General features: G+C 40.3%; 1 protein-coding gene across 7 annotated transcripts in view; it reads left to right on the top strand.

Moving 5' to 3' along the window:
- Positions 1-20519, top strand: part of PTPRC (protein tyrosine phosphatase receptor type C) — an 846024-nt gene that overhangs the window by 381750 nt on the left and 443755 nt on the right. For all 7 annotated transcript variants that reach the window (XM_069641238.1, XM_069641237.1, XM_069641234.1 and 4 more), the window contains 2 exons: positions 6534-6791; positions 16000-16107. In XM_069641238.1, the coding sequence (XP_069497339.1) occupies positions 6534-6791; positions 16000-16107 (366 nt within the window). The remainder of the gene's footprint in view (positions 1-6533; positions 6792-15999; positions 16108-20519) is intronic.

Here is a 20519-nt window from a genome sequence, read left to right as displayed (position 1 = left end):
CTGGTTAATTGGAAAACCAGAGGCATGTTATGTGCTAATAACAAACCCTTGAAACATGGGAAGTTAATCCAAAATATTGATGATCTGGTCACATCGAATGAGATGACCATCTATTGGAAAAAGATCAAGGGTCATTCCAAAGTAGAAGGACCAGACAAAACTGGTAATGACCTAGCTGATCAGCTGGCCAAAACTGGGGCCATCCAAGGGGATCTAATAGAAATAGAGTCCCTGTTGGGGGAAATCCAGGTCACTGCTATCACTAGGTCCCAGACAAATGCTCACAATGCTCGTTCAACTGCCCAATGGAGAAAGGAGACCCCTGATGCTGATTTGATTACAGCTCAGAAGGGGGATCCAATAATTGGTAAGTTTTACCAACACATTGAGGACCCTGAGAACTTTCCCCTGACGGATACCGATTACATTGGGAAAGAGGACCCAAGAGTGTTGATGAAATGTCCAAAGATGTTCCGAATCCAAGACGGTTTGTTGGTAAGGAAATCCCAAGCTGGCCATGATCAGTGGGTGGTCCCTACCTCATTCCGAAGTCTGATGTTAAGTCACGCCCATGATGCGGCCACCGCCGGTCATAGGGGGTTTCACACAACACTGGAAATTTTGGAGGTTGCATACTGGCCACACATGGGGCAGGACCTCGACCAATACTTGAAGGGGTGTCTTGTGTGTGCACAATTTCAGCCATCATCCCTCACACACCGGGCGCCTCTCCAAAAGAGGCGAATGACACTGCCATGGTCAGATTTACAAATCGACTTTGTAGGCCCCATGATTCGCTCGTCTAGAGGAAACAAATACATGTTGACCGTTACATGCTTGTTTACCAAGTGGGTAGAATGTCTCCCAGCCACAAACTGCAAGGCAGAAACAGCAGCTGCCCTGATGATTTAACCACATCTTTTCCCATTTTGGTCTACCTCAAATTATTGAGTCAGACAGAGGTAGCCACTTCACCAGCGAAGTAATGACAAAGATGTGGGAGGTAATGGGGGTTAAAAAGAAGCTACACATTGCTTACAGGCCACCCTCTTCTGGAGCAGTGGAGAGATACAACCGAAACATTGTGAGCATATTAAAAAAGTTTGTGGCAGATTCTGGGCCAAGTTGGGATATCCGATTACCTCTGGTCCTAATGGCCATCAGATCTACCCCTTCATCTGCAACTAAAATGTCACCATTTGAGTTGATGACCGGACGCAAGATGGTGCTTCTCCAGCATCTGCTCTACAGGACCCAAGTGCAGACACTGATAAATGCCTCCTGAGTATGTGGAGAATTTAAGGAAACACCTTCAACATGCTTTTGCCTATGCTCAGCGGAATCTAGAAAGATCAGCTGATAGCATGAAGACCCACTACGACCTGAAGACCACCAGGAAGGAATATACTGTGGGGGACCGGGTTTATCTATACAATTTCCAAAGGAACCAGGCCAAACAGCGAAAATGTTTGCCTACATGGAAGGGACCGTTTGAAATTATAGACAATATCTCCCCTGTAGCGTACAAGATCCGCATCCCCAAAGGTAGTTTGGCGGAAGGGGAAGAAAAGTGGGTACATATAAATCAGCTAAAGTGTTGCTATCCCAGGCACACCCTGCAGCAACTGGAGGAGTCCTCTGCAATACCAGAGGGGACCGCTCCAGAGTAATTCAATTCCAACCCTAAAATATCCCACATATAGTCTCTAAAATATTATGATTTGGAAAAACAAAAATGTCTTATAATTGTATCTTGTTTTTCATTAAAATAAGAACGCAAATGTTTTGACTATAAAATGTATATGCCACCCCACTATATCAATGGTGGGGAAGAAATGTCTACGAATAGGTATTGCTGCTTTCCTTTGTCGTCCTAGGAGAGATGAAACCATGGAGACTGACCACAGGAGGACGACCGGGGACCGGGAGCAGAGACCCGAGAGGCCCGGGGTGCCGCCCAATATTTCCATCAGGACCAGCAAGGAAAACTGATTGATCGACTGGAGGGAGGAAAATATGCTGAACTGTGCCATCTATAGAATTGGAAGAAGAGGAGGCGAACATCCCAGATCTTGCGAGTTCCATCAGTGAAAGGACAGAATGGCCATCGCAAGAGGGGGTGCTTGTGGGATGTTTTTACCCATGCATCCAAGCCCTACCATAAAACTGTGCAGTACTGGCATGGAAAACATCATGATGGCCAGAACTCCCCAGAGAGTGCACAGAGAAAACATGAAGAATAGGCTGCCACCCATTTTTGCCTATGTTGTGAGCACAGGAGGGCACTGCCTAAAACCACCATTGGGCTACACACACAGTTGCCTGAAACCATTGGGAATGGCAATGCTGATTGCCAAAAAGCAACTCAGAACTGTGGGGAATTCATTTTCTTAATCCCAAAAATGGTTGCAATACCAGTAATCACCACTATCAGAAAGCTGGCGTTTTAAAACCACCACACTTTTGTGTAAAACTGAACAGAGGAACCCAAACCAGACCAAGGAAAGACTTGCTAAGAGGTGGATACAATGTAAAACTATATTCTGAAATGACTTGAAGGAAGTAATTATTTAATGTATAGGTAAAAATTGTAAGTTTGATTTAAACTGGGAACTAAAGTGACATTTAGCTGAATTCTGCCTGACAACTACCCCCGACAGGAGAAATCTGCTCAGCCACTCTACCCAGGCCTAGCTGCATCCTGCTTCCCCACCAAAAGGAGTTGACCCCTCTCTGATTGAATTACCTGGGGACTGCAGGAAACTGAACAATGGACTCAGGCAAATGTTATATTGGGGGGCCGTAAAGTGGCTTCCTCTTGAGAGAAGTGGGAGAAGTACCTATGAGAGCCAGCTAAGCTTGGGGGAAGTGGATAAACCAGTTATTCCACCATGTGATGTGGGAAGCCACACCCCTGTTTGACCAGGGCATAATTTTAAAAAGATAGATAACTCATAGTGCGGACTTGTCAGAATTATATAAGTAATATCATTATTGTTGTGATTTTTCTGTGCACGTTTTAAGAGGCGTTAGGACCCTGTGGTGTATTCTGGGGGGTTGCTAGTGGAAAATAGGGTCTCACTCCAAATGTCTGCATGTTAAAAATCTGACAATTCATCAATTAATGTCCATACTCCTTGCGCACGTGTGTAATTTTTGGGAAATGTCCGATATTGGTAAACCAGTCAAAAAGTGCAAAATGTTGTCATTTTTGAATGCAAGCCCCCAGGAAGATCAGAGGCGGACAAGCATGGACCATAAGGAATATATAATGTGTACATGTAATTTCAACAAATTGTGTATCTGAGAAATATATATTTGAATTAAATATAGATTTGTGGGCAAATTGACCAGGGGAGGATCCTCTGGCCCATAAACAGATCTCATCATGATGACAATCCATTTCCTTCCCCCAATCATGGGAGAGGGGAGAATTGGGCCAATGACAAGTAGAGAGGGGCAGGCTCAGTTATGCCACGCACACACCCACTTCCAAAACACATAAAAAGAGACTGCTGGGACAGGTAGAGAGATTCAATTCCATTTTCTGCGGGATGCTCTGCCGGGAGACTCCAGACTTCACATCCATCAATCTTCAGAGAATAGAAATTTACTTCAGAACTTAAAGCAAGGGCCTAAACCCACAAACTGAGAACTCTTCTAAGCAGGCCTCAGCATCCTTAAAATCATTTGCAAACTATTCCACAGCCGGGCGAGCTGCCTGAATTCTTTTGCCAAGAACTTTTGCCAGTACCCAGAAAGCAGTGTTACATCCAGAATCCACTTGATCCGGACCGGAAAGCAGAGCCGTATCCAGAACCAGAGGCCGCTGTATCCAGAGAGGCTAGACCAGCAGAGCAGAGCTGACCCGGATCGCTGTGAGCAGAACCGGTGCCTGATTGACCCGGCGAGCAGAGAGAACCGCCGCTGGACGTGTTGACCAGATCCGTGACGAGGCCTATTTCAAATTTATATTGTGAGTACCTAGCAGAACTGTGCAGAACCAATCTTTTAGTTAAAATAATCTAATCCAAACTATTTTAACCTAAGTAGAACTGCCTCCTAGTAATTCTGTCATTCTAAAGCTGCAAACTGTCACCTGTCATTTTGAGTTTTACTTTAAATCAGAAAATCTACCTTTATTAAATCGTCCGTATCTCTTGAACCGTTTGGGCTAGGAACGTGGTTTAACTTTCATTTTAAAGCTGTGATTCTAGGCTTTCCAACTATCCTAGAAATCCGTTTGCAACCTGGTAATAACTCATAGAGCATTGCTAAAGTGAGCCTGAACTAATACCAACAAGCATCTCTCACTCACCCTGAATCTCTAGAGGGAATTAAAATCAGTTAGCACATTTTCCCATCCGTTGCCATCACATTTAAAAGCATTTTGGGCCGGTGTTTCAAACTTCTACCTGTTTCCTCTAAGCTTGCTGGGGGGGAACTGAGTTCCGTATTGTATTTGATTGTATTCCTGAAGACTGTGTGTGTTACTTCCATCTCCTTGCATTGCATATAGGGGGGGTGAATTGCCACCAGGGGAAAAGTGAACATATTATCTCTTGTGAAACCATATCAGTTTATTTTCTGTACTGCATTTATTCCACCTTGCATTTCCTTGAAACCATAAATCATTTCAGCTACCTCATCCTCTATACTACTCCTAAGTAATCAAGTGTACCACTGTAACATTACCCATTGTGGATCCACATAATATGTCTAAGTGTAAAATCAGATATTAATTTGTTATAAAAGTGTGACACATATATATTGTTTAATTTTTCAAATAAACCTTTTAATTTGCAAAACAAACCTACTTCGTGGCTCAGTGGGGTCAGGGGGATTCTAGGAGGGGGGGTGTTATACAAGGGTTGTCATCCAGAGTACTAAACTGGACATAAAAATACATCAATAAGGGTTTTCCTCAGCATCCCAGACTAGGCATTGACTTAGCTGTAGTGTTGATTGAATATCGCTTACAGAACAAGGGAGTGGCGATGACCAGCATCACAAAACAATTGACTGATTCTAATGCCCTGACCAACATGCTCTCTACTAGTCCATTTACACAGTTAACTTTCATAATAAAAGTCTGGCTGGTGCCTGGTCGATTTAATACATTTTTTTAAAGCTGTTTATTGTATATAAATTGGAAGAGAACTGAAGCCAACACGTGGCTTAACCTTAACACAGGTCTTCTTCAGGGCTAAATGAACTGTCCAAGTGAGGACCAACATTTACAAAATGTGATAAAAAATCAGTTATATCCGTGTGTTACTTGACGACCATAAATACTGATCAGGTAGTCAATTCGAGAAATTAATCAAGGTCTCAGCAACCATCTGTTTTCTGCATCTTAGTAAGATAATTTAAGGAGGAACAAAAATAGACTCTGGCGCAGTCAAATCCCATTTTGTTACTTGGCGTGCCGCGTGTTTGAACACGTGGGTTTGACTGAGCCTAACAACTCAGTCTACTTTTGTTCATCCTTAATTCTTCGTACTGAGATACAGAATAGAGACGATTGCTGAGAAAAACTGATTTTTTTTGTCCAATTGTTTAAATGTTGTTCTTTATTTGGACAGTTCATTTAGCTTTGAAGAAGACCTCTGTTAAGGACAAAACACATGTTGGCTGTAGATTCCTTTCCATTTCTATACAATAGAAATCTTTTAAGAATGTATTCAACTGAGCCGGAACAAGCCAGAATGTCATTGTGAAAGTTAGCACTGCAATTTGACTAGTAGAGCGCATGTTGGTAAGGGCATTAGAATCCATAAACATTCCATCCCTGCACCTCCTTACCATTGAACATTATTATTCAGAGTTAATGCTGGTGTCAGTCTCCCAATTTTCAGCTCGCAGGAATAGCAAGCCCTCGAATTTAATGAGTTGCTGTTCTGGAGCTCCACAGTTTCATGACATTCCCGCATAGAAGGTTCAGGTGATGCCTGCATTGTGTTCACCAGGGCGATCACTCCATTATGTTTGCACAGGGTGAATTCTCTACTTATGTAAGGTCTCATGCAACGTATCGACTGTGACGGAGATCGAAGATGATGGTGAGGAAGGTGAATTTGTAGGACGCGTTAATGGGACTTTTATGGGCAGCTATGATGTGGAGTAGGCATCCATAAGACATGGCGGGTCAATAGCAAACCTACCCCTTGTTTGGGAAGAGGTGCATGTGGAGGCTCCAAAGGGAAAGAGAAAAAGTAGATGGGGTGCGGTAGGCTGGGATAGATTGCATCAAAAACACTCAAAATATTGCCGGCAAAGGATGGTCACAGGGGAGAAGGGCCAGGAGACTTGTGAATTAAAGTCCCTGTAAAATCAAGGCACCACAGATCAGCTGTGACTGTATGAAGTATCATATGCTGTTGGCAGAATTCCAGGAATATATGTATGTATGTATGTATGTGTGTGTCTTTCTGTGCACATAGCACATAGATATGCGGACTATACAGTCATGAAACAGCAATGCAATTTTTTGGGCTAATTTATTTCATGGTGGTTTGCTTTTTTTGTTTCAGGTTCCATACGGGTTGAGGCTGGAAATTTCACCTATACAACTGATAATGGGGTTTCACGAAGTTTGTCATTACCCAGACTGCACATTCCACTTGACAACATAGACATTACCTGCAAGCCGAATTGTACCATTACCAACAGAAATATGTCATATATTATTGAAAAGCTTAAAGAATGTGAAGAGTATAACATTTCCATCACCAATGTGGAATGCATCACTCCAAATTTTACTATTTCGGAGATGTGGTATGTCCCACCGGGTAAGGATACTCTTTCTCTGGACCACTTGGGCTGGTCTCTTCACAGATATATATTTTGGTTGTAAGAAATGTTGGGGGCAAGTTGTTGTTGGCTGTAAGTGTGAGAGGAACAGGCCCTCATATTACTAAAAGGGAATGAGGGCAAAAAACTCAGAACATGTTCCTAAATTTCTGCCCCATCTGTCTATTCTCCTCATTGTTCGATATTGATGTGTCACCTTGACTCCTGCCATAGACCAGATAGTCAGGGCACCTCCTCCCATGACCCCTCACCATTGACTAAGCTAGTTGGGCCTAATGTGAGTTGTAGGCCAAAACAACCTGACTATGGACTGGTTGTGAGACATTATTTCAGCTTTTCAGCTGAGGCAGTCGAGAGCCCTGTCCAGTCGATTTAAGACAGGTTTTTAACCAGTGGGACAAGAGTCCGCTGGTGTGGCAATAGACGCAGAGTGGGGTGTAAGTCAGCCAGTAAAACCTTGAGCCACTAGATTTGGAGCAGCAGTAGAGGTTGTTAATCCCGTGACACGCAAGAGTTCCAGTAGAGTCTAAAATGGCATGATTCTCTATTATATGTATATTATATGTATTTAGCCGTTTTTGTAGGCTCAAACCTAAAGCAAAAGAGTAACTGAGTATCGAGCAACAGTACAAAGCTCTCCTAAAATGATCACAATGTGGACAACGCCACAAAAAATGAAGCTGCTTTAAAACTATGACCTGAGCTAAAACATATTCATAAAATACCCACCGATTTTATCCAGAAACTGACATAAAATGTACTTTAGCAAGAGCTAATTGTCTATTACAGTAGAGGAACGTTTTCTGTTCCATCATGAAAGATGGAAAGAATAGACACAGTCGCAGTGCTACAGGCAGGGAGTTCCATGGAAAAGGACTTTATTTGGGAATATGTATGCCATGCTTGAAGACATCTGGGATAGTGTAGGCAGGTGAACCAGTCAGGGTGTGCAGTGAAGTGAGTCTGGGAGACTCTGGATGTAGTGCATTGGTGAAGCAGTGGCAGTGGGTGAGTCGGTGATACTGGTGCCAGGGGAGGTAACAGTGATACTACCAATCAGTCAGTCAAATAACTTTATTAGGATGTAAAATACAATCCATCAAACAATTATGAAACACATGACAATATACACACAATCTTTAAAAATTATGCAGATAAAAGTTCAGATTTATTTTCAAACATAGTTGTTAAAATAATCATAAAGCAAGTATGGAGTTCATCAGTGATTTCCTATGGCTCAATTCACAACTCAGATATTGGAGCAATGTGCAATTCACCATCTAAGTATTAGCACTGGTTCACACTTTTGTAATACTGTGTTTATTGTTCTAGCCCTGATTGACTTGTGAGCTGGACAAAAGAATAAAAATGCATAAACTCCTCTGCGCCAGCATCACATAGCAGACAGCCTGATTCGTTAGGTTGTCAAGACACCAAGTGTAACTTCCTATCTGTAACGGCCCTTAGAGGAGTTCTGGCGCTAGTTATCTGAACTCAAATCTTTTTTAAAATGTGTCCATAAAAGATGTGCAGAGATAGTAGACAGCGAGAAAAGAACACATAAACAATTAGACATTTTCTGAAGCTCCATTTGTTCACCCTCTATCTTCAGATGAGCATTGCATATTTGAAAGCCACAGTGATAACCAAAAGATTAACCAGACCATTAATTGCATTTACTTCACCCAGGCAACTCTTAGTATATGAAATACAAGGAATTGACAAGTAGTTTGACTCACATTGAAACAATTGATTTAAAAAGCAGCGAGTCAGGCTCTCTTTTGTATTACACAAAAACTCTAAACCACTGCTTTGCTGGTTCTATGCAGATCTCATCTTCAATGTATTGCATCCCCAATTCAATATGAACAGCAAAGCAAGGGCTGAATTAGGGAGACCGAATAGGTGTTTAAAAGTGTTTCTCTTTCATCTGTAAGCCATTGACACCTGCCATGGCCCATAAAGTTGAGCCATAGCCTGCCACCGATTTAACCTTTGACGAGTATATTCTCAAAATGATGCTCAGTGGCAGTGCTTTCTATAACTTAATAATGCTTAACATACTTCCACATGCCTGTGACATTTACATAGGCCATGATTAAAGCCTGTAATGAGTGCAGAGTTCTTGCCAATAACATGGTATCCTCTGCATGTATCAAAACTTCTATCGGCATACCCCCCTGTTTTGGAATGTCTGCATTAAGTTCCACCAGATGTTCGTACAGGTTCATAACATATAAGAAAACAGCAAAGGGACACAGACACAGACTCTGCCTTGGCATACCCCAGCACCGACAGAAAACCATGTTGTGGCATGGCAACCACCATTTGCACCAAATATTACACAGGCTCTATTATTTGTAATGTGGCAAGAACATTGACCAGTTATTCAGGGCAGCCCCAAGAAGCCAAAATCGACCAGAGCTTCTGCCTATTCAACCTAACAAAGGCTGAGTTTACATCCATAAAAGCTATGTAAAGTTTTTCCTTTTTATATAATTGGAAATTGCAAGATACAAATTGAGGGCCTGCTCCAAGGTTCCTAGGCCTTCCCTGAAACTTAAGTAGGTTGGTGCACGGACATTATTAGCTTCTACCCAATCTTGTAAACTGGGCAAAATTCTGTGCAAAATATTTTGATAACGAATCCAACAAGACAATAGGGCGATATGAAGTTGTTACATGTTTGGGACTTTTTTTGTAAAGCAGGCATATAATGGCTTGATTACAGGAATCAGTATAGATAGCAGTGGTAAGCCTTGAGTTAAAACAAACTGTCAGTAAAATGGCCCAGAATTCCTCCTGTCCCTGAAATAAGTCTACATTGATGCCGCTTTAACGGGGACTTTAATTAAGTGATTGTTTCTTTAGGGCAATCACCAACTCTGCTACAGGAAATATGATGGGAGATGAAGCAATTAAAAGGCCCAGAAATAATAGAAGGAAAAGAGAATGGAATCAGGAATGGTCGGGACAATCTTAACATATAATGAGGATAAGTGATCAACCCAGTCAGAGTCATGGACAGTAGTTTCAGGAAAGTGAAGTTGAGCAAAGTATTTTGGACTGTCATTTACCAATTGGCAAACAGTATTTGAATTATTGGTCATGGCAGCATCAGGGAGTTCATCCCAGGCCAAAGTATCCATATCTTTTTTATGTTATGTTATCATGTGTACTCAGAGAAAGCCTTGGTAATGGATGACTTGTTCAAAATGGGATCCTTCAGGTAAATTTGAAGATAGTTGTTTTGCAATTCTACAGTAGTGTTCAAAGCAATAATTTCTCTTCCGAGTACTAAAAGATTTAACTGAGTTAAAAAATGGTCTGGTACCCAATTCAAAAGCTCTAAAAAGTCACAAACTACATTATGAACCAAGGCATCTGGATTAAGACTACTTCCAGTTATTAACAGTTTTTTTTTACTACAATATCAGGGTTAAAAAACATCTCCCTTAGCCACATCCCACCTAATACGTTTGTGTACTCCAGTGGCTACATTACTCTTGAAGTGTAGAAATACAACATCCACAGTCTCGGACAATGACCATCTAATACTTAGCAAGAGTGTGTGATGGTCGTTAAAAAGATTAATAAGAACTGTAAAATTGGAGATTACAAGCCATCTGTTAATAGATGCACAAATAATCAATTGTTGAGGCACTCTGGTGGCCTTTAAAAGTATGTGCCCCTGGGAAGTCTGATCTAAATCTACCATTCGCATAGCGTAAACCATACTCTAATAATAGAGTACACATCTTTGTGCCCTCGGAATTAATTCTTGGATCAAGCATAATGGGGGATGGTACAATTAAAAGAAAGTCTCTGTATGTAAAGTAGGTAATCTAAACCATGGGCCATTTATTTGTTAAAATCCCCTCCAGGAATTATCCAACTCGAATTCAGTTACAGAATCAGATATCAAAGCCAATGCTTCAGCTAAATCACTAAATGAGAAGTCTTCAGAGTAATGACAATTATAAAAATATTGGGGCACCATCGTGGCCCTTCTACAGTCTTACAATTAGGATGTTGGGACAATCAAATGGAATTTGCGTCACCTCCAATGATAGTTAAGCTCTAACAAGTATAGCTAAGCCACTAAAAAAACACCCACAACTACAAACTTTCCTAGCAAGTGTGGTAAACTAAATGAATCCATTGTGGTAGATATTGGATTGTGACCATGTCTCCTGGAGCAATATCACGTCGTAAGTATGCAGTTTTGTTCTAGTATCAGGGATAATAAGCTTGTTAACAGCTATATTCCAGGTCACAAATTATGTTAGGTACATCAGAAGAATTACAATTAGTGCCCATGTCGGGTGTATGCCCAGTTGGAGGAGATGAGGTAAAAGGTAAAGTTGGTACAACTAAGACTCCGGGTGCCATTCACTACACACCACACATGGTCAATCTAATTCTTCAATTGTAGACAAGACCTCAAAATGGTTCCCTGTTAGGATTGGGCCATTAATTTCTTGCGATGGATAATGAGCAGGTAATGCAGAAGAATTAGGAACATTTACGGTATGGCGTAAGTGATCAGACAAGACTTTAGGGCACAACACATTCTTTAAGGATGAGGGGGATCTTTGGAAAGAGAACTGGGTCGATTGTTTGTGTAATGAAGGAAAAGACACAGGAGGATAGCAATAGGATAGTGGAACCAACCTGCTATTTTAGTTCCCCCAAAAATGTCTTAAATTCGAATTCAGTAAGTAAGATGCCACAGCAGGGAGTTAGAAAATGTAACAATAATACAATCGCCTTTGCACTGCTTAGGCGTAATACCTATCCATGGAACATGCCTAGTCATCAAGATAGTTTTGGGATTAATTAATAGGTCCCTGATCTTTATATCAATCAAATGGATGAACTTATTCATTATTGTGAATTCAAATTGGCCTTTCCTAAATTCAGGAGCATTATATAAATATATACCCCCCACCAGTGGTTCAGAAATGGGCGGAAGATGGAAAGAGGACACACTTGTTGCAAACTTGTGACCACCATCTTCAATATTGTTAAGCAAATGTTCTATAATTGGAGAGGGATGAGAATCAAGCACAGGATTATGTGGGGGCAATTTCTGGTAAGGAGGTTGAACGTTTCGTAACATTGACATCAAATGAACCCTTTGTGTATGCTAAATTTCTCTATGAATCATTATGGATAATTTCTTTTTTAAGAGTCCTGGACCTAAATGATTTTAGGAAGGAAGAAATCATACATTAATAGCCATTTCCTCCATTGATCTTGCCAAGTCTGACACTTTCTTGAGAAGATCTTCTACATCCAGTTAAACAGATGAGAGGCCGTTGCTACTAGGCGTTGTTACAGCTTGAGAGATCATTCCACCATGTTCCTTGGGTGGTTTGGAGGTGAAAGATGCTCTTAAGATATCTGAAGTAGTTAAGCCATTACAGGCTTAGTTAAGCATGGGGCAGAAGTAGAAGGCTTGCAGGTTTTTTGGGGGGGCAGTCAACCATCACAACATACTCTGTACAGTTAATGATGGTATTATCCATTGAGGCCCATTGTCACACAGTATGGAAGACTTTCTCTAGTACCTCCTCTACAAGTGTGATATTGTTCTTGATTCTCGCTGACATCTCTTTTAAATAAGCACTCAGAGAATCTCTGTGTTTAGAGGAAGACGCTGCATCTGGTTTACTCTGTTTCTTCCCGACCGCAGAGCCAGGGGATGATGAAGCGTTTAATTTCCTCATATCAGAAACCAAGCACAAACCTGCTTAAGTTAGATCAGCAATCCAGCATAAACCAAAAGCATAACATAAACACTGAGGCTAACAGTTGCCTCAATGATAAGTAGAGCCTAGTTGTTAAAGTGCTTGAAAATACTTAAAGTGCAAAAAATGCTATAAGTGCAATGCGGAGTAACACCTTAAATAAATCACTTTGATAGTCCAACACAGAGCAGAAGTCATAAGGGCATCCTCAAACAGTGAAGCCCATAGCCCACAGTCACCTCTGTGATGAGTGGGGGGTATTCATAAAGTGCATGAAGTGCAAAGCAGTGTAGTCCCTTCACTAAATATGTTCATCGATGCAAGATAAGCCAAAACAAAGCACTGTGCCTCAAACACTGAGGCTCAAAGCACACCACCCACAGTCTCCTCAGCAATGATCAATCCCAGGCATAAAGTGCAATACTTGTGCTGATCGTTATGCAATTCCTTGTTTAATTCCCTGTGCGATTTATTATTTAATTTAGATTAGTGCAGGTCAGCTTCGCTCAAAAGTTCAATATACAACAAGATTAAAATCATGTACAAACGCTCAAACAAAGTCAAGCTACAACAGGGAAGAGAGACATAAATTGTCGACTCGAATCCCCAGTAGAACAGAAGGCAATGTGCAGTGATGCTGCGGGGGCAAGTGAGTCAGAGAGACTGTGATGGCAGGAGAGTCTTTGAAAGTGTGGAGGCAGAACACCTGTTGAGACAGATGAAACTGCAAAGGCATGTAAGCCATTGAGATTGTCACTCTTTTAGGGGAGGACAAGAAGGTGCGATACTACTTTCCAATGTATCTATCACTTAAACAAGAATTACTTCATAGTCATGGAATTTTTTTTCACAAGAAAAAAACATGCCAAAGTAAACTATATTTTTTACTATGAGAAGTTAATCAACTTATTTCATATTTGAAATTCAAGTCGGAATGTTTAACTTTCTAGCATTAGCACATGAAAGTAGTTATTGACCTCCTTTCAGTCAAACAGAATATTCGGTATGCAGTCAATAACTACTGGTAATGACTGCATTTTGAATACTCTGACATCAACAGCAGACCGGGAAACGGCAAAGCAAATTCTAGGTATGATTTTGGGATAATGACCCTTCCAAATGTATGGGCCAAGGCGTAACTTGGTGGCAGGTCATTATCCTGCGATAATATCCTCTCTGTCGGCCTATATGGCTACATTAGTAAACACACTTGTTGTCTTGCATGTGGGATTGGAACATAATGTTAAACTATTTGTTAGACTGATCTGGGACCGTAAGGTGACTTACATCTCTGGCTATGAGGGCCTTTCATCAGATGGTGAAAGAGGTACTCTCTACTGGACGTTTGGAGGCTTATTCACCCCACTACAAGATACTAAACATTCCAAGTTTCCCATAATTTTATTTTCCAGTGAATTCATACTCTTTATCTCTGGATTGCAAACTCATGATTTACCGGTGGCAAATATACTGACCACTCCTTTGCCAGTGTAAGACCACACAACACTGGTCTTGCCAGGTTCCCTTTGAGATGGAGTTACAACCCACGTTTGATTACCACGGAAACACATGTCCTGGCACACAAGGAGAATATTTATAGTAATGTAATATTCCTTAATGTCACCAGCGCTAATCGTCTACGAACACTGGGAGGCTGCAAAAGCCACCATCGGGGGGTGTTGGTAGAGAAGGACTTCAGAATAAAAAATAGATGGTCCTAAAGCATTCGTAAAAATTCTGCAACAGTAATAAAGAGAGAACCTGACTGGCCTAACTCTGCCATCTCAATAAAATACGAGTTGACCAAGATATATGCAGCTAAGGCCAAATTCTTACTCCAAAAAAAGCAGGTTGCACCTTTTATGAGGAATGGAATAAAGAAGAAAGACTACTTGCACAACTGCCTGAGAATAAACAACTTTTGAAACCCATTTTGGCAGTCAGTAGGAACATGGCTACCTTGCAACTGAACAAGCTGACATTTGCAAAGCTTTTTAGTCCTTCTACTTTTCTCGATGCTCGTCAGAGCAGGCAGGGAACGTTGCCCTACATTACCACTTCTTTCAAGTAACTACCATTCCTAAATGTTCACGGGAAGATTAAGACGGGCGTGTGATATGCCACCTTTCTGAAGAGGAAATAGCAACAGTGATCTCTTCTCTTCATAATTGAATGGTGCATGGTCCTGGCAGCTTCTCAGAATGTAATAAGGGTGTTCAATAGACAATCACACCCTAACTGACCAGTCTGTTATTTGTCTTCCTAGACCATTGCAAACTCTCCACAATCACACACTGGGTGACCATTGTGATTATTGCAAAACCTAGGAAGGCCCTGTTGGAATGCGAGTGCTACCACCCCGCTTCCTTACTGAACACAGACTTGAAAATCCTCACCAAAATACTGACTGACCATGTCCAGAAACACATCAGAGACATTATTCACATGGGTAAGGTGGGTGCTACCACTCAGAGGTCTTCAACAGATAACATGTGTTGGCATGCACACATGATCAACATTTATTCAATGGAAAGGCCCACAGACGTCCACTGGGTTGAAATGAGCCATTCAAAGAGAGACTGAAGACACCTCTTTGAACAATATGTACCCCACAGCTGGCTGTCCACCCTGACGAGCACCAGAAGCAGGCAGGACACCTGAAGGTTGTACTATACAGAAGTCCCAACAGAATACATCATTTTCATACCTCTATCGATCATCTCAAATGCTACTACTGTACAACTTGGGCATTCAATTATTGTTCATCTATGTTAGCAAGGAGAGTCATTTTGCACAATATAGGCTGTCCTCTGTCAGTGTCTCTTCCCTCTCGTACAACTAAACTTCTAAAAAAAAAAAAGAACAATGCACGCCTATTGTTTTCAGATAGCTGAGAATTGCAATTGTGCAAGACTAAAAACATATTAATATAATAGTATCATTTATGTATATTGCAAAAACTACAAACATAAACTGCGTTTTGGCTCTTTAGTAACTATTACCCACCTCCATTGTACATATTTAGCTGTCCTCGCTAGAATGAGTCTCGCTAACTCTGCCTTTTGAGATATGTATTGGTAATGTGCAGGTCATGCACATTTGTCTGTATTTGGCACTCAGCCCACTGAGTTGCATTTTTGATTAAATGCCATTTACCATAGAAAATCCAAGTCCATTGCCTTTACTCCTGTTTTGTAGGTTAATTTTCCATGGAGTGATGGAGCAGAGGCCTCTGTAGGTAGGAGGTAGGAGGGCACAGGTCCATCCAAACATGCGCACACTTTCTTTTTAGTTGTAGTTAGTCCTTTTACTTTTAAATGGGTAGTAAGGAGATATTCATATGTGCATGCCTCAAGGCAAGAAGAGAATGAGATTGACACACCTTGGAGTGGTTATTTGATGCTCTGTGACGCTGTTTCTCTTTATTTCTCAGATCCGCGCAACGTCAGCCTGACCACAAAACCATACAATACTTCAGTCAAGTTTACATGGAATTATGCACGTGATACTTGTCAGTTGGACTACCTATTCTCCTGTGAAGGTGAAGCTTGGGCAAATATTTTCACTATTTCAGCAATGATTGAGTCATGTTTTTTTTTCTTAATGTAACATTTTCTTACCCATGACCAGGGGCACTGGAGGCACCTACCAAAGATGTGGCACAATTATGTGGCTTACAAATAAGGCAATTCATGTGTCATAGTCTGCTATAGCTTTATTATATACATTATCACCTGAGACACACATACCATCCTACAAAAGAAGGTCCACAAGATAGATAAATATGGAAATTACCTTTAAGGAAGAAAAGGTATGCCTTCAGTTAGAATTCAAATTATTATTCAACAAAATTGTTTTTTCCTGGCATTGAACACCATTTTGCATTGCTTTGCTCAGGAAAACCCTCCACATCTCAGAATATGAGTCTGGATGAATCATATTCAATGTTACGCGTAGGAGAACACACATAAATGCCCTTAAAAAGATTACCTTTTTATTCTGTACCAACATAGGCATGCATATAAAACAGCCTGTGCTCTGTGTGGGTTTTTACTCTATGTTCAGAAAGAGCAGTATGTGTTGAATGGTACTTTACCACCTCATTAGGAGTAACGGCTCTTCACCGAGCACATTACTACATGACTGCCTCAATAAGAGGTCCCATTGACATTCACAAGGAGTGAGGAATTATTCACCTCTTGAGCATTTTTCGAGGTTCTTAATCACGGTAGCACTGTGAAGAAAGATGTTTCCAGAACATGCTCATGTGACATTGACTGGCTCTGCCAGTGACGCAACATGAGCCCAATCTGCAAAGAAATTATCGAACGTTGGGAATGTTGACATTATTTAGATGTGAGCATGAACCTGTCTGTACATCTAATATCTTGATTTTGATTGAAAACACACATCTAATATCTTGGTTTTGATTGAAAACAAAAACACCAAAGTTTCAGTTTTCAGCCCATTCATTTTCCCATAGAGAAAAAGTGCAGTTTTTGAACAGCCGTAGCACGAAAAACCGCTGGGCAGAGTTGGACCAAGTAAGAAACAACTTGGGCACAAAAAACGGACTTAAATTGGTTTGGGGTAAATCCATCTAGTGGGTTTTAAAATATTTGACATAGAAGGGGTGCCCACTGCTCCTTAAAACCTTTGGTGCTTTTTACAGGAGAGAGGCTGAGCCAGGCTAGTAACCTTTGACTTGCTGGATGGATTTGGAAGACATTTTCAAAAGTAAATGTTTGCCAAGAGCCCCACTAATCTGGACATTCTGGGAACAATTTGTTAGAAAATGAAAAAGGTATTAAGAAAACATAAAAATGCTGTTTTCAGACTACTCAGATTCAGTGTCCCATAAACAGAAAGTGCTGTTTTTGAACTGCTGCAGTGGCGGATCTAGGGGAGGAGCGGGCGGGGGGGGGCTTCCCACCTTTTCAACCGTCTGGTGCCCAGTGCCCTCCCCCCATCCTCCCGCTGCTGCCCCATTATCCTCCCTGCAGCACCAAAAGCTGCCTCAGCCATGGAATAGAGATAGCATGAAAACCGCTTGCCACATTTGGACCAAGTAATAAACAATTTGGGCACAAAGTGTTTACTTAATTTCCTCAACTGGTTTTAGGTCAATCCATCCAGTATTTTTTTAAATATTTGACAGAGAATGGGGTTCCCCCCGCGTCTTCAAACCTTTGTATCGGCCTTGGTGCTTTGCAGCAGAGAGCTTAAGTTGGGGTAATAACCTTTGACTTGCTGGATGTATTTGGTGACATTTTCAAAAACAAAGGTTTGTCAAGGACCCTTGCAAACTAGACATTTTGGGAACAATTTGTAAAAAATTGAAAAAAAAATTGAAAAACTGAAGAGCCTACACTTATTCATTTCCATCGTGAAAAAGTACAGTTTTGAACAGCAGTTGCACGAAAACCACTCAGCAGATTTGGACCAAATAAGAAACTATTTGGGAACAAAGCTTTGACTTAATTTCCTTGACTGGTTTGGGGTAAATCCATACTGCAGTTTAAAAAAATATTGGCCTTAAAACAGTTTATCAGCCCTGGTGCTTTGCAGCAGAGAGGCTTTCCATTTCTGAAATCTGTCTTTTCTTTTTGCTTGATGAGCGATTTCTGCGATATTACTGGGAGAAGCCGCAAATGAAAGAACTCAAAACGCTATTTGGAGGAGGATATAGGATGCCATAAAACTTTGGAATGAACTCCCCCACGGCCAAATCTAGAGAGACCTTAAGAAACTATGCAACATGTTCAGCTGTGGCAACTGGCCAAGGCTGAAAGACATTTTGAACAATCCCACCTTAACTATCTGACCCCTCTTTGCGCAACGTATGACCACAATGATGACATCATACATGATATCACTGATGAGAACAAAAATTACATCAAATGTGACATTACTGATGAAATAAGTTAGAATATTTTTGTTGACCTCTTTTGCTAAAGGTTTTATTTTATTGAACTTAAAATAAAAACCTGACATGGAACAATTCACTGATACAAAAGTATGGTATGAGTACATCTAGAACATTCATTTGTAGTACTTTTCAACTTTAAAATAAAAATATGTAACATTATACAAATGGTTTGAATGTCATGTATTGGTAAACAATTACAATACTTCAGTGCAGGGAAACTAGCTGATTCTGGTAAACCTTTTTCAGTTAATTCAGACGTAGTATAAGTATATGTAGTAGTAAAACAATAAATATGTATCGATAGAAGTAGAAACATGTTTAATAGTAAGTGTTATGAAAATAATCAATGCTCACATTTAAATCTACATTTCTCCTTACTGTAATAACATTACACAAACACATTTTTTCTAAATGACACGTGCTATCAAAAATAATCACATACAAAAGAAAGTATGTGACCATGTTCCTTGTGATATCTATTTTTTTATTATTTGGTTGACATATAACCTTACACAAGTTCAGCTAAAACGTATCTTAAAAGAGAATTACTCATTGATATTTACAACTTCAGCTTTTCATAATACATGACATCAAAACTTCACATACCATATTGCCTTTTGGTCATCAAAATCATGGTATTGTTATATTTGAGCAATTGTAATGTTTTTTTAATACCTTGAGTGTTTCGAGTTGGTCCCTCTGAATTTATAATCTAAGAATTCAAAGTTTGGTTAATATGCAAAAAAAATCAGTTAGAAAAGAAATGAACTTTAGAAAGTTAATATTTAATTATAGACATAGCAATGGTATAACTAATTTATGGAAGGTTTAATAATAAGTCTGTACATTTCCAGTGTTGCGTTTATGGAATGGCGCATGTACAAGTAATTGGTATGGGGGGGGTGCATGCTTGATCCAGTTCCTAAATGTACCTGTTATTTGATCCAAATCTGCCAGTAGTTTTGACGCTACGGCTGTGGAAAAACTGCACTTTTTCTTTATTGGGAAACAATGTGACTATGTTTTCTTCATTACCTGTTCATTTTCTAATGAGAAGTCACTATATTCTAGTGACCATATCTAACAGCTACTACCTCTTACACTTTAGCTAACTAGTAGCACCTAGAATACTTTTGTGGGGTTCAGTAATTACAGTTTTTGACTGCATATATTACACAAATTGTATATTGAATGTTATATATGTATACATATTCAGGAATACAACTTTAGTTGCAGGGATGTTAAGGTGAGCAATAAATTGTAACAACACCTTTGAAATTTAGGGAAACAACTTTAGTTGCAGGGACATTACATTGAAAACTTTAAGCAACAAAAACCCTGAAATTTGGCATACAATTCCAGCAAAGCCACCTTAACTTGCCACCCCGTGCTGCAAATTATATGACCACGGTGAAGATTAGCCTGTGTCACATCTTGCCAGAACTGTGAACCCTACTAATAAAAAACTCACCCCTCTTCATACAGCTCTCAAACTCTGAATTAAAAACAACCTTACCTCTAAAGCAAAACAAACCGCACACGCTTCACTACACTGCAACAACAAAAGAAACCACACACAGCCTCACACAACAGCACATGAAGGCTACCAACCGAAAACACACCTAAGCTCAGAGAACAGTGTAAACTGAACAGAATCTGCCAACAGCAGATCACAGCTCTCTTGCTCTTTTCTCCTGCTCAGTCTACCCAACCCTCTCGCTTTTCAGATCTGCCCGGGGACCACTGCAGTGGTGACAGTTCACAGTATAAATATCCTATAATTAACAGTGATGATATCAGATATTATATCACTGGTGAGATCACTAATTACATCACATATGACATCGCTGATGGCATCAGACATATGATGACTCATTAGGTATGTTACAATATTGTCAGGACCCATATATATATATATATATAAATATGTATATATAAATATGTGCTTTTAGTATACTTCTTAAAAATGGGACGATTGTATACAAAATGAAATGTCTACACATGCATGACATCAGTATTTGTGA

Source organism: Ambystoma mexicanum, chromosome 1q (assembly GCF_040938575.1).
Source record: "Ambystoma mexicanum isolate Mex_15411 chromosome 1q, UKY_AmexF1_1, whole genome shotgun sequence".
NCBI lineage: Eukaryota > Metazoa > Chordata > Amphibia > Caudata > Ambystomatidae > Ambystoma > Ambystoma mexicanum.
The sequence above is the reverse complement of the archived record's forward strand: the minus strand, read 5'-3'. Positions and strand labels throughout refer to the sequence as shown.